The 13,992-nt window shown below is 37.0% G+C and overlaps 1 protein-coding gene across 2 annotated transcripts in view; it reads right to left on the bottom strand.

Annotated features, from left to right (window-relative positions):
• Positions 1-3,649: 3,649 nt before the first annotated feature.
• Positions 3,650-13,992, bottom strand: part of LOC123752167 (serine-rich adhesin for platelets) — a 32,441-nt gene continuing 22,098 nt past the window's right edge. Inside the window, exons 11-17 of one of the 2 annotated variants that reach the window (XM_045734231.2) lie at positions 12,565-13,221; positions 11,297-11,429; positions 9,618-9,773; positions 9,172-9,291; positions 8,938-9,010; positions 6,548-6,726; positions 3,650-5,867 (exon numbers count right to left, since the gene is read on the bottom strand). In XM_045734231.2, the coding sequence (XP_045590187.2) occupies positions 4,345-5,867; positions 6,548-6,726; positions 8,938-9,010; positions 9,172-9,291; positions 9,618-9,773; positions 11,297-11,429; positions 12,565-13,221 (2,841 nt within the window). In that variant the 3' untranslated portion in view covers positions 3,650-4,344. The remainder of the gene's footprint in view (positions 5,868-6,547; positions 6,727-8,937; positions 9,011-9,171; positions 9,292-9,617; positions 9,774-11,296; positions 11,430-12,564; positions 13,222-13,992) is intronic. The other variant, XM_045734238.2, reaches the window with a different exon arrangement.

Below are 13,992 nucleotides of genomic sequence, written 5' to 3'. Positions count from 1 at the left end.
CAAGAAACTGAATTAGCTTTTTTTTTAAGCGTGATGAAATTAAATGATGTAGAAACTTTTACTGTCAAACGGATGGATAGAAGTACAAAGGAAAGGAAAAGTAAGGAAAATTTAATACTCTAATGTACTTCTATCCATTCATTGGAATTTGGCACACTTAAATTTGTATTATGAAACCTTAACATGTTTGCAGTACTGAATGTTGTAAAAAAAAAAAATGTTTGTAATGCATTGTGATAATATATTTTTTTACATTATTAATGAATCAAATAGATTTGCATTTGTAGTTATGTAATAAACTTAGTATTAAAGGCACTGAAAGATTCAAGCTTCGATAAGTTATTCCATTAATAAGTAATCAAAAGAAGGTACAAAGGGAAAAGTAATGAGCACAATGGAGAAATGGTGGGGAGAGAGAGATCTCGCTCCTTTGTAGTCACCAATCATGTATGCAGAATATTAAAGATCCTAATTAACATTGTCAATATGAAAGGAAAATATAGAACAGTGACATTAAAGGTATCCAATTAAACTTGGGATGCCCTTGAGGGAAAGTGACTCTGGGAAAATTGGGAAAGCAAAATCAGACCTTCTACAAGAAGGTGCAGGACAATGCAGTTTGGACAATAAGGAGCAAGTGCTCCATATACTGCATGTCGTAGATACATAACCTAGCTAGAGTGGTTGGAAGGAAGGCCATGGGGATTGATCATGTTTACAAAGTAGTTTGTTAACTAATAATGGTTGGGGCTTGAGGTATAAATGGGTAAAAAAACTAAATCTCTGTGGGAGATGTGGCAGGTATGAATGACTCTTGGCAACAGCGTCTGCAAGTTCATTTGAAGTAGCTACGTGACAGGCATATTATTGCTGGGTGCCCAATCTTAAATATGCTGAAGATGAGCCAGTATTGGATTTCAATTGCCACAGGATGAAAAGGGTTAAGATAACCATTAGGGCACTGAGCACAATAACAAAGAACATTGGCATGCACAAACAGAGCTGGTGAAAGAGCATTCAATATTATAAAACTGTGCCATGAAAATGGCTCTCCAAGAATATTAAAAGGAAAAGGCACTTCATACCTGTAGAAGGGATATAGTTTTCTTTCGACAATCCATCGCTTACCATCTCATTTCATCTTGTCCCTTAACACATGTTCATTTTATATTAAAATTTAAATTATGCCATCTCAAAGCTGTACTGTATATTTGATAAATTTTTAATGTGTTGGTTTGCTACTTGTTTATACTGAAGTCTATATCATAAAAGAACCGAGGTTGTTTAAATGTTTGAAGTTATGCCCGAAATGCTTTGTATTAGTGGCCTTATTAAAGATATGTACTATTAAACCCTGTATAATATTTGTATATTAAATAATGTTGGATCAGCTGTGTTGCACTCTACATTATACTGTACATACCTTTCATCAGGTATGGCACTCTGGATAAGAGTACTATCAAAGTTTCAACTACTAGGGTATCCCAGGCTTCATTTTACAGCTAATTAGGAACTAATGAACAAATCCACAAGGGCAATGTCGAGGGTTCGAACCTACGCACAGGATGTTCCCAGACGTGTCTTAGTCAACTGTACCACATGATCAAGAATTTCAATCTGGAGTACTATTGCCCTCACTGGGATCCTGTAGCTTCTCAGAAGTACAACCAAGGTTGTGCTTTACCCCCATGCATTCGGGCTCTCTGCCAAATGTTCTACCTCTATGCCCCTACTTCAATACACACAAATCACAACAACGTGATAGTGTATCATTATAGTGTGATATATCATTTGATATATTATCACGCTATTGAGATTTGTGTGTGTTGTGAATTAGGAACTACTTTAGGAACAGACCACCCCCCAACTTTCCCCAAGAGAAGTCCTTAATAGAGTAGAATTTGTTAGTGCCAGCATATTGCCAAAATCACACTGCCTACAATTGTTTCTAACCTGGCCATCACTTGTGTAACTGGACCAGAGGAAAGAGGCAAAGTTAAGACCAGGGAGTCCAGTCTGTGAACCAGGTCCACTGTAAAGCCCTGTAGTCTGGCATCAGACTGGAAGCTGCCAATTCCATGCAGAGGCAAAGAGGTCCACCTGTGAGCTGCTGAATATTTCACAAAATCAGTGCAACGAGATACTTTCTACTGCTTACTCCACTATCGAACTGACTACCTGCAAGAATGTTCGAGAATCCCAAGTGAAACCATACTGAAGACTAAAGCTCGAGTAGTATGGACGTTGGTATATCTCGACAGACTAGAAGAGAAGTGTCACCATTGCAATGAAAGTGGATAGGTGGTGATTAGGCAGTAGTAGATACAATAATTAGCATTCTGAGAATCTTGCCAAGAACTATGCACAATAATGAATAATAAGAGTAGAATTTAAGTGCATTAAGTGGAGAAGGTAAGGTGCTGAAGGTTAACTGGTAGTATGGGTGATTAATTGCCTCGCAGTAATGAAGTAGCTTACTTTCTCCTGAATATAAGATTTTTTCTTGAAATTTAATGTCACCAAAAGTTCATGCACCAACATTACTTAGCATGGCCTTCAAATATGACAACCCTTCATAATACAGGGAAGTGAATGGTGCTCCCTGACATAGGAATGCACAAATACAGTATTGCACTTCCAACAAAAAGAGAACTGATGTGGGTAGGGAACAAATTCCTAAACAAAATTGGAAATATGGTACTGTACTGCTAAGAACTTTGAGGGAAGGACATGGTTTTCAAGTGATGTATTCAGGGTTTTGATCATTTACACTACATGAAGGTGGGGTGTAAATACAGTAACTTTGAAAATTAATAGGATGACCCTGACTTTGTCATGGCCTTAATACAATTATTCTGGCAAGCATCTTAAAAGCCTGTCCCCAAAGGGTATTATAATAAAAAATAATAGTATTTTTGCAGTGTGATTGCCCAACCACTTTGACGGGATGGTAGAGCGACTGTCTCGCTTCTTGCAGGTTGGTGTTCAATCTGTCAAAATGGTTGGGCACCATTCCTTCTGCCCTATCCCAAATCCTTATCCTTTCAAAGTCTCTCTCTCAATGGCTTGATGCTTTCTCCTGATAATAACCTTACCTTGTACAATGTGCGCCTTTATTATCAGGTGGGCACAGTAACTGAAGAAAATAGTGCAACATAAATGTGCCATTTTTTTATTTCGTATTTATGGTACTGTATATTATACAGACATTCTGAAAAGATCTGTAGTGGTATTTTAATGAATGCACCAATATATATACTGTATACAGTATAAGAAATAACACATTGTTTATCTGGTACAGATAACATGTCAACTGCCAACGACTCGTGCCTAGACTTCCTGTGAAATACGAGTGGAGAACCCAATCATCATTTTGGATAATCCAAGAATCAGGAAACTTAATTTGTTTTTGTTTCACACCTCCTTAGAAATGGCTATTCTCAAGCTAGTACAGTATCAAATACCCATTTGTACTTCTGAAAGCTCTTCAGTGCATAATGCAATGACAAATGCTGATTTAGAACAAATTAAATGATGTGCATTTATCCTCATATCATGAGACTACCTTATCTTTTTTTTCACATTTATACCATTTTCCACAAAATAATGACACAAATGTAATTATCAAAAGAATACTGACACTAAAGCAAAGCTTTAAATGTATTTTTTTATTTACATTATTAACAAATTTCAATACATAAAATCTGGTGTAAAATATTGTTAATTAAGCATTTAGACCATCTTTCCAGCTATATCCATCAAACATTTCAGCTTTATCAAACAGTTAATGCGCACACTACTTTCTTACATAAGCACCTCAAATAAAACAATTTCAATTTGGCATCAGTCTGAACAACATTCCTTAAGTTATTTACATTAATATTGTACTTGACACGATATACAACCTTACTACGCTATATCGATACAATGAATTAATCACTTTTTACACAGGCAGTGATGTTAGCTAAGAAATTAAATGGAGTAATAATGATGAAATGTTAATGTGAAGAAGCATATGGTAAAATATGAAGTATCCTCATACAAGTACTGTATAGCATAATATAAGGAACCTCATATGAGTACTGTATAACCATATATGGAGCAATAATATCAACACATTGCAAGATCTGACGAAAAGCAAGTAACAGTAACCAATCAGTTAGATTTTAAATGCTGCAAGACAAAATATGTATGTACATCGTATTATTATTATTATATATACTCAAGGAACGGTATACCGTGTACATTATCGTACTTTACTATTTAAAATCGTATTTCAATAAAATTTAAATTGACATGACTTAAAATATAATACACCAAAAGTATATAATTACCTTGGATGAATCATAGAACACAATTCTTTTGAACTTTAAGCATGGAAAGTTTACGAGGAGCTGTTGAATTGGTATTTGCATTTCTTGGTAGCTTACTTTTGGCATGGAAATCACCTGCAGAGTAACCCTGGTTTTTAGGTTTTAATGCAGAACACGAGTTCGTAAGTGAACCGTGATTCACATCCACTGGTATTTTTATCCCTGTCACAATCTTCGATTTAGGAATTCCCTTGGCTGTCACTGTTGAGGGTGTCCGAAGACCTTTAGCAACCGTGGTCTCCTTTACAGCCGAGAGTGGGGGTGAAGGTTTAGAATCAGGTGATGGGGATTTGAATTTCTTGGCCTCAACTGGTCTAGGAAACTGCAGAGATTCTGCTTTTAAGGGTTTGGGATTAGGTTTAATAGGAATATTCTTTAGAACTGATGGCTGACTGGACAATGATCTTTTACCAGCAATATTTGAATGTCCAAGAAAGGGCCGGAGTGATGGAACTTTACGTCCCCGAGAAGCATGGGCTCCGGCCTTAAGTTGAGAAGTACTTTGCCTTGAGCTATCAATACTTTCTCTCTTGTTTTCTTTATCATCCTTGTTCAAGGTTTTATTTGCACGTATTGGTCTGCTTTCAGCAGCATTTCTCTTCAGTAACATGCCAACACTTTTTGTTTTTTCAGATTTTAAAGAATTCTCCCTCTTTTTATCTAGAGCACCTTTAGCACTTACAGCTGACACATTGTGTGCTATAACTTGAGGAGACCGAGTCTTGTTTATTGCAAATTTGGTTTTATCCTGTATTACTCGCAAGGAAGACCTGCTATGAGCTAAATTTGGTTTTTCTTTGCTATTATTACAGTCCTTTGTTTGTTTTGAAATTTCTGAAATAATCCCCCTTTTTGCAGCTGATTTATGAGGGTTTGTTGCATTACTTCTAAGCTTTATACCCACTGGAGTTTTATTTTTAGACCTGCACGAGTTTCTTGTATTATCATCTTGCTGATATTCTGCATCAGTATCTTTGAGCGTCTGAGACTCTGTAGCATCAATATCCACTACTGAATTCCTACCCAAGCTGCTCTCAACGAGCACAACCTCGTTATTGCCTATCTTCACTAGTGGCATCTCGCCAGCAGCAGCATCATTCACCTGATGGTGATCAACATTAGTGATGCTTAGTACTTTATCTGGTTTAATATCCATTTGAGTATCATCAGTTTTCCCACCAACAGTCAACTCTGCTGCAGTCAATTTTAGATTTCCACTAACGTTTGTAGACTGAATATGTGATTCAGCTTTGTCATTGTCACTCGTTTCTGGCAGCATATTTTTGGCTTCTTCATTTGGTATATTTTGAACAGAATTGTCAAAATGCACCCCTTCTTGTTCTTTAGATTTATCAGAGCCAAGATTCTCTTGTGAATGTGTGTCACTTGAGGGACACTGCTTGGAACTACTGGAAGTGCTCTCGCCAGGCAATTTTGCAGTAGTTTTACTATCTTTACTAGAATCTTGGGATAATCCTTGCCACGACGGGGTACCTTTTAGAGATGGAAAACAGGAACCGACTTTAAAATGCTGAATCATGCAGACAAAATAAAAACAACTAATATTTAAGAATACTCTATATAATACTGAGTATATAATCAGCCGAGTATACTGAGCTCAGTATATAATATTAAGCATACTAATATGTAAATGTACTTGCAAAATTGTGTTGTGTGCCACCACCTCTATGCTCAACAAACTGTACACTCGTGCTTTCCTTTGTTAGTGTCTCAATGTCACAAGGAAGGCTCTCTAATATTCTAAAGGATGCAAAAATTTCACCTACAAGCAAAAGTCAATAACTAATGAAGGTCCAGTGTCTGTCCATCTATTGTATCTGTAAATAAAGTATTAGACAAAAGTTGGCTGCCAAACCAAACTTTAGCGAGTCACAAGTGCCTACTGCAAACCAGAGGCAGAATTTAGTCTACTAAACAGAAGCAAAGGGAGTCTGGAAATACTAGATCAAACCAAGCCACCAGAAAGGAAGTGCCCCCAAAATCAAGCAACGGCAAAGAGAAACAATGGTGGTACAGTCTGGTTTGTTTTCGACTAAATTGACAATTAAAGGCAGGACAGAAATGGTTTTTGCACATTTGGGGGCACTTCAAGAAAGTAAAGAAGAACCTGCTTTCTAATATAATTATAATAAACAATACAGATTTATACTTACCACCATTGTGGCCTTCAGGTAATGAAGCTGTGCTAACAACAGTGTTGGAACGCAACCGGGAGGAAGGGGCAGATATGGGTGTGGGTGCTGGTCCTTCTATCCCTAAAACACACTGAAATACTGCACCTCCCATTGCTGGTGTACTGGTGATGCGAGGACCACTGCTGGGTCCCTCACGTCTGAAAATGTTGTTATAAATGGGGTATACTTGGGATTCGTGCTTATATAATTTTTGAATTACATTATGAAAACATGAGATTATCTGGCTTCTCTTCATTTGCAAGCTAGCAATGGACATCACAAAATTGCAATGCAAGTCCCAGAACCAAGACATTACCATTCCAGATAAAGAATACTCTGGACCCTAGGAGCACAGTAGCTCGAACTTCCTGAAGTTGTATTATAATGATGTTGTACTATACACCTGGCTTCTCACGATACTCTTCCATACACTTGCAAACATTTTTTATGTACACTGGGTTACATTGTTTGTGGTGATTTTATGCCTATTCACACTAAAGAAGTTTCAAATATAGGGTTTTAATTTGGTAGTACAGTAGCTATCCTTCAAAATTATCAAATTCTGAGGTACAGTATATACAGTACTGTACCTTACATCCTCTAAAGTATTTCACCCAGATAGGCAATTTTAATATTTTGTTTTTAGTCAGACATGTTTAACCTTATATTCTTCATTTGGCAACTCTTATTTTTTCCCATGAAAAAATAAGAGGCAAATAAGAGGCCACGATGGCAAAAAAAAAAAATAGTAGAGAACGAAAGCTGGAATTACCAGGAAGGAGAAGCAGCATGCACTAGGATGAAGAGAAACCAGGCCCAGTATTAAGCAAATACACTGGGCCACCAGAACCCTGTTAGAGTGCCAAACTTACGAGCCTGAATATCAACACAGGACATATTGGAGAAGACTGTAGCCAATGCAGCATACTTGTGAGCATCATGGGTCCAAGGATAGACTGGCTAGATTTGATGACACTGCAAATGACCTGGGAAATATGAGCCTTGGAACAGGGGACTAAGGAAACAGAATTAACCAACAAGGTGTCCACGAAAGCAGAACCGATGACCCACAGGTCTCGGTAAAGAGCCACCATTGGACACAAGTGATGTACCCCTCACCGGACCCACCAAACTTCAAATCACAAACAGAACCCTCTGAAAGCTAGCCAACTCTTTCTTTCAAAGAAAAGGAGAATGCTGCAAATGCGCAAATTGCCCACTAGGGCCAAAAGAACAAAACCCCCGCCACTGGAAAAAGAGACAAGCTCCCCAATCCTACAGCCAGAGGAGAGCCAACAAAAACCCTGCTTTGAGAAATACATTATGAGCCGAAGGGTAACTGTAAAACGAGGAAGAGAGAGGAGAGGAGAGGAAGACCATCACAGCTCATAAGGGGCATAAGCTGGCCAGAGGTGAAAAATGCAAAAGACAACTCGCACAATCGTGCCAAGGAAGAGTCAACAACAAACACAAGCAACAGTGGTTCTGCCAACACCGAGCAATAAGAGGTGATAATATTAAACATAAGATGCTGATCTAGAACAACCAAGACCACTAAAAAAGACAGGATAGCCTTGACCTTAAGTGAAAAAAGACAACGAAGAGACAGACAGTGGCAAAACGAGCACCAGCAAATCTCATACTGTTGCTGCAAGGAAAGATGCAGGCGAGACACCAACAAACCAGTCACCCACTTGTCAAACAAATGGTAATAGAGAACGTAGGAATGAGTGAAGCGAATTACTTTATAGTGTAGTATGACTATAGCGTGCAACAACTAGTCTGATGGAAATGCAGGGATATTCATAGCTGAATGACTGATACTATTAATGAGAAAGCAAGGATCAAGTATGAACAATGTGTTGGATATGTTAAGTAAAAGGTTGTGATATGCTAGTTTAAATGACTAGCTGAAAACATTTTTATCTGTGATGCTACATAGTGTAAATGATATAATGAACAGATGAGTCACATTTGTCTTTTTTAATATCTACAACCCTTTCATTATGGTATTTGCCTTGTTTCTCTGGGCTCATGCGCCTCTAACCTATGAAAATGGGAAATGATGCTACACAACATTCCTCTACATACAACCATATGATTACTAATCTAATAGATATGTATATATATATAGTATTCCAGTATTAATACCATGTATCCCACTCCTGTATGTACAGTATAATTGCCTTATTAGCACTAAGTCAGGACCAATGTACTGTTGTGTGTGTACGAGATAAGAGTCTGCAATAAAAATTAAATCTAATATTATAATCCTACATTTATAGAAATTTAGTTCCAAGTTGTGCAAAGGTTATAAGAGTATTCTATTAAGCCAACATACAAAACGACAACCCAGAGAGCCTACTCACCGGAAGACTTCTGGTGTTGACATGCCAATACCGGTGATTATGCCTAGGTCTGGAGTGCCTGGACGCTCACTTTCTGCAATATGTTAAAATAACTTTATTTAGGCATGAAAATATTCAATTTTAAGCTGTGTTCTCATTAATTTATGCTAAAAGGTATAACTGATATAATCATACTGTACAAGTTAAAACACAGAGCCCAAATAAGTGAGGATAACTAAAGTGACAGACACAAACCTATACTACTGACAGATCCAAACGAGGCTGGCGCAGGTCCTTCTCTGCGGATAAAGCTGCCACCATCATTAACTCCCACCACGTGGTTCTCACTTCCACCGCCACCATCTTCCAAACCCTCTACAAAATATCAGCAATGTCTTACTCTCAAGCATGTGATCATGTTTAGTAATGTCTTTCGCAGGAAACACTTGTTTCCTGTGTTTTTACAAATTAATTCATTACTTAAGAATAAATTCTTAGTCAAATCTATTCAGTTTATATGTATTTTTAAACATTACCATCAAGAAGAATTAATAAGAAGTGACAGATGTGATGTGAAATTTCTACCATAAAATGCAGAAGCTTTCGATTAAAAACACCATGTTAAGAAGAATTAAAATACAACAATATATTAAAAATCTTATAAAAACAGATTATTTTTAAAAAATTAGTAACAAATTTACCATGTGTATTACCAGAATCTTTTAATTTGTGAGCCATTGTTAAAGAAAGACCTGGTAGAGCCCTCACTGGTCCTGATCGTAAAGAGGACATTCCACTGTGGAGACGGCGTAGTTGGTTAGCCACTGCTTGTTGGTCCATCGAGCCCATTTTCAATCCTTCAAAAACAAAAATATAAATTTCCTTATTGTACTCACAGAAAATGAGGTCTAGATATGGCAGTGATATGAAATATGTGGTGGTGATACATAGTACAGTATGTGGAGGTAGTTTTTTCTCCAGATGGGCAAACCATCTGGAAAAAATTATAAAATGTATGGTTTTCAAAACAAGAAAACCATGTGTACCAAATCAACTTTGTTTCTATTATAGATCCACAGAGCTTTTACAGGAGAGATGGTTGGGTTAACTGCATCTATCTCGACCTAAAAAAGCTTTTGATCGAGTGCCAAATAAGAAGTTGTTCTGGAAACTGGAACATACTGGAGGGGGGGTGGCAGGGAAACTTCTGGGATGGATGAAAAATGAGGGGCAGTAATCAGAGGCAATGTATCAGACTGAAGAAATGTTACTAATGGAGTACCACAGGGTTCAGTTCTACCACCAGTAATGTTCACTGCCTATATAAAAAAATCTACCAGAAGGAATACAGAGCTACATGAATATGTTAGCTGACAATGCCAAGCCACTAAGGATAAGAAACTTAGATGATAGTCATGCCTTTCAAGAAGACTGACAAAATAAGTGTCTGGAGTAACATCTGGCAAATAGAAGTTAATGTGAATAAATGCCAAGTTATGGAATGCGAAATAGAAAATAGGCCACACGTAACCTAAATATTATATGAAAATGCATCAAAGAATTCTGAGAGAGATCTGGGAGTGTTTCTGGATAGAAAACGGTCACTTGAACATATGCTACACTTTCCAGTTTCAGAATCACTTTTAAATACAGTACACGGAGGCAGAAATATTAAAGAAGTTGTTCACAGCTTTTTAGACCAAAATTGGAATATGCCACGGTTGCATAGTGCCCATTCCTCAAGAAGCATATCAGTAATCTGGAAAAAGTGCAGGCATGCAACTAAATGGTTTCCAGAACCGAGAAATAAGAGCTTCAAGGAGAGGCTAGAGGTGTTAAATATACTGAAGATGGAGAAAGAAATGGTGATATGATCAATAAAAATAAATCAACAAAATTGACAAGGAAGAATTCTTGAAAATTGCAACTTCAATAACAATAGGTCAGATTCAAACTAATAAAACAAAGCACTTGAAAACAATTAGAAAGATCACTTCTGTAAATAGTGGTAGATGGTAGGAACAAATTAAATGAGGTGGTGGTGGAAGCCAAAACCATCGGTAGTTTCAAAGCACCATATGATAAAAGAGTAAATACTTGAAGACGGAACACCATGAGCATAGCTATAACTACACTTGGGTAATTATAAGCACTACAATCACCTTCTGTGGTTGATGATTGTTCAATAAAGCCCTGAACTATATGTTAACAGATCTTTAATCCTGTCCATGGAGGACAGAAAATGTATATATGCTGGTTAGCATTGTAAATGTGTGGCCACATCTGTGGTAGGAAAAAAAAAACTAAAGTAATTATACATATTGATAAATTTAAACAAAATAAAAATCTTACATTATAACATCGAGTAAAGCTGTATTACCTGGAATAACAGGCAGTGTATTTATAGTTTGGGATGAATGCTGGGAGTCGTCCTCACATTTCTTGCTTGTAATATCCCTTCTCATTCCAAGAGAGATTCTACGTAGGAAAGTCTGGGTAGGATCTTTGGTTATCTTCAGAAAGAAAGCATACAAACAGGTAGAGATATTCACATTTTTAAGTGCTACAATGTGGCTAAAAATGAATTTTTGCAATGCACATTCCCCCCTCCCCCCCCAACAAAAAAAAATAAAAATTCTAAACTAATAAAATGAGAGGGCAGGACATTGAGAAATGAATAAATGAAAGGAGAGGACATTCTGATCCCTCTTCCCAGAAGGCCAATGAGAAAATCAGAGAAGACTAATGAGAACGGGCACTGGGGTGCCGGTGCATAAGCTGTAGTAAGCCAATGAGAGGGCCACCCCAGACAAACAGTATACAGTATATTTCTTTTGGACAAATTTTGGGTGTGATGCCCTTCATAGATGACTCCACCCACCCTCCCACCACCATTTTATTTTACAAAGAATATATAGATATATGAAAATGAAGATAAAAATCTAGCTATTACATGCACTTTTGGTTTGAGACCCTAATACTGACCATTTGGGATATTACAGAGCAGAATTCCATCTTGAAAGACTATTACTCATCACTCTTAAGTTGTTACAGTATCCACTATTTCAATAGGTTCATTCAGGTTGATCCTATTGTCATTACAAACAAACCATTGCTATGTACAGTTTCCATATGTCAAAATGTTCACTGGCTTGATCCATACACACATCACAAAAACCCCCTCAAGCATTCACAAGTGCTTCCTGCAGTTGAAGGGTTAAGCACATTTCTCTGGTACTTAAGCAAACTCATTGTGTACAATTTTGTAAATTACCCTGAATCATGAATATTTATGAATATTCTTGTTTTAGAAATATGTATTGGTAATGCATAATCCTTTTTCATTGCACAAATCTCACTCTACAAGCCATTACTATTTCTGGAACAAAACTGCTACATATGTCAACTTCAGGATCTCAGGAGAGTCACTTAACTAAATAGTTTTGGGCCTCACCGCCCTAAAGCACAGAAACAGTCAGGAAAATTGTGAGGTTGGAACAAGTTGGGTAACTCCCCTTGCATGAAAAGATCCCAGTTATGTCAAACTGTTCAAGCTGGGACAAGTATACCCAGAGAAAGCAGCAACCAAGTGGTGCAGCTCAGATATTTCTATAATAAAAAGAGGAGTACACGTTATCAAGGTCTTACCATCCTCTTAGCAGCTGGGTATGATGGTGTATTTGAAGACTTGGGAGTGGAGGCAGCATCAGGAGCCCTCTTGGACACCTTATGTGGTGTTGCATCCAAGATTATCTGAAGAACATCTGTTTCAGCATCCATTAAGTTGACAGTTTCATTCATAGAAGCAATTTTATATTCACCTCGCTCAAAAGTTACGTTCAATTTGTCTTTTTCTTTGCCATCACTCTCAAGATTATCATTCTCACATGCTGCAGCCTGATCTTTCTTTTCAAATGTTACATTAAGAAATTTGCTAGGATTTGTATCTTCTGAACTTTCACACTCAAAAGTTCTATTGATGCCCTGACTATTTTGAACAAATGTTGCATTGGCATCCTTTCTGTCAGATGGAACTGAGGCTGGATCTTCTAATTGCTTTTCAAAAGTTGAGTTTAGTATAGGCCGAATATTTTGGTGATCAAACGTTAAATTCATGCCCTTGTTTTTTTCATTAATACTAAATGTATCTTCTAAATTATTTTTAACTTTAATTTTAGGTTTCACCGAGAGAATACACTCTTTTCTCAGAGTGTCCTTCAGAACCTTCACTAGACCATCAAAGCTGCAGTTATTGGGTTTGACAGTTTCATCACTAGTTATTTCGGTTTTCTTTCCAAACTTTTCCTGGAAGAAGAAATTATTATTAACTGATACCAGAACCAAAACACACAGCCTCGACCCATCTCCCTAAACATAAAACACTCACCCATCATTAGGAGTATCATCACCATTCCTAATGAATCCTAGTTAAAAAAAAAAAATTATTGTAAGGCTCTATATCGAGGAGAGGGGGGGTCAAGGCTCTGTATTGAGGAGGGAGGTGTCCAAGCTCTATATCGAGGAGAGGGCGGGTCAAGGCTCTGTATTGAGGGGGCGGGGGGTCAAGGTTCTGTATCGAGATAGTGAGTTAGTCCACTACTGAATTGTTTCAATAATAAAATAAAGATGTTTGACTTGCAATGAGATCTGCAATGTCACAAGGTTAAGGGCACCACATTTTCTTTTAAATGTTTCAATATTTGTTTTATTGTCATTAGCATGCTTAAATTATTAATTTTGTTTTTATTTTTTAAGTTGCTGTAACCACTCTTAAAAAAAAGTCTGACAATAATGGCAACTTGTATCGAAGTCTTTTTTTTTTTAAGCCATGAAACCATAAATCAATCAGATTAAGTCTATAAAAGTAATTGGAAAAGACATACAAAATAGGTTGTAAGTTGTATAATTAAAAAGTATATTGTTGAGGACTTCTGATGTTGCATTTTTGGCAGGAAAATTCAAATCTTAAAATACAATTTTGAGATTTTCTTGCACTCCTCAATTATTATTATTATTATTATTATTATGATGAAATTCTCATAGCACACAAATCAGGAGGTTTTGCCATTTCCCCAA

The sequence above is a fragment of the Procambarus clarkii genome, chromosome 4 (assembly GCF_040958095.1).
Source record: "Procambarus clarkii isolate CNS0578487 chromosome 4, FALCON_Pclarkii_2.0, whole genome shotgun sequence".
NCBI lineage: Eukaryota > Metazoa > Arthropoda > Malacostraca > Decapoda > Cambaridae > Procambarus > Procambarus clarkii.
This window is presented reverse-complemented; position numbering and strand designations above follow the sequence as displayed.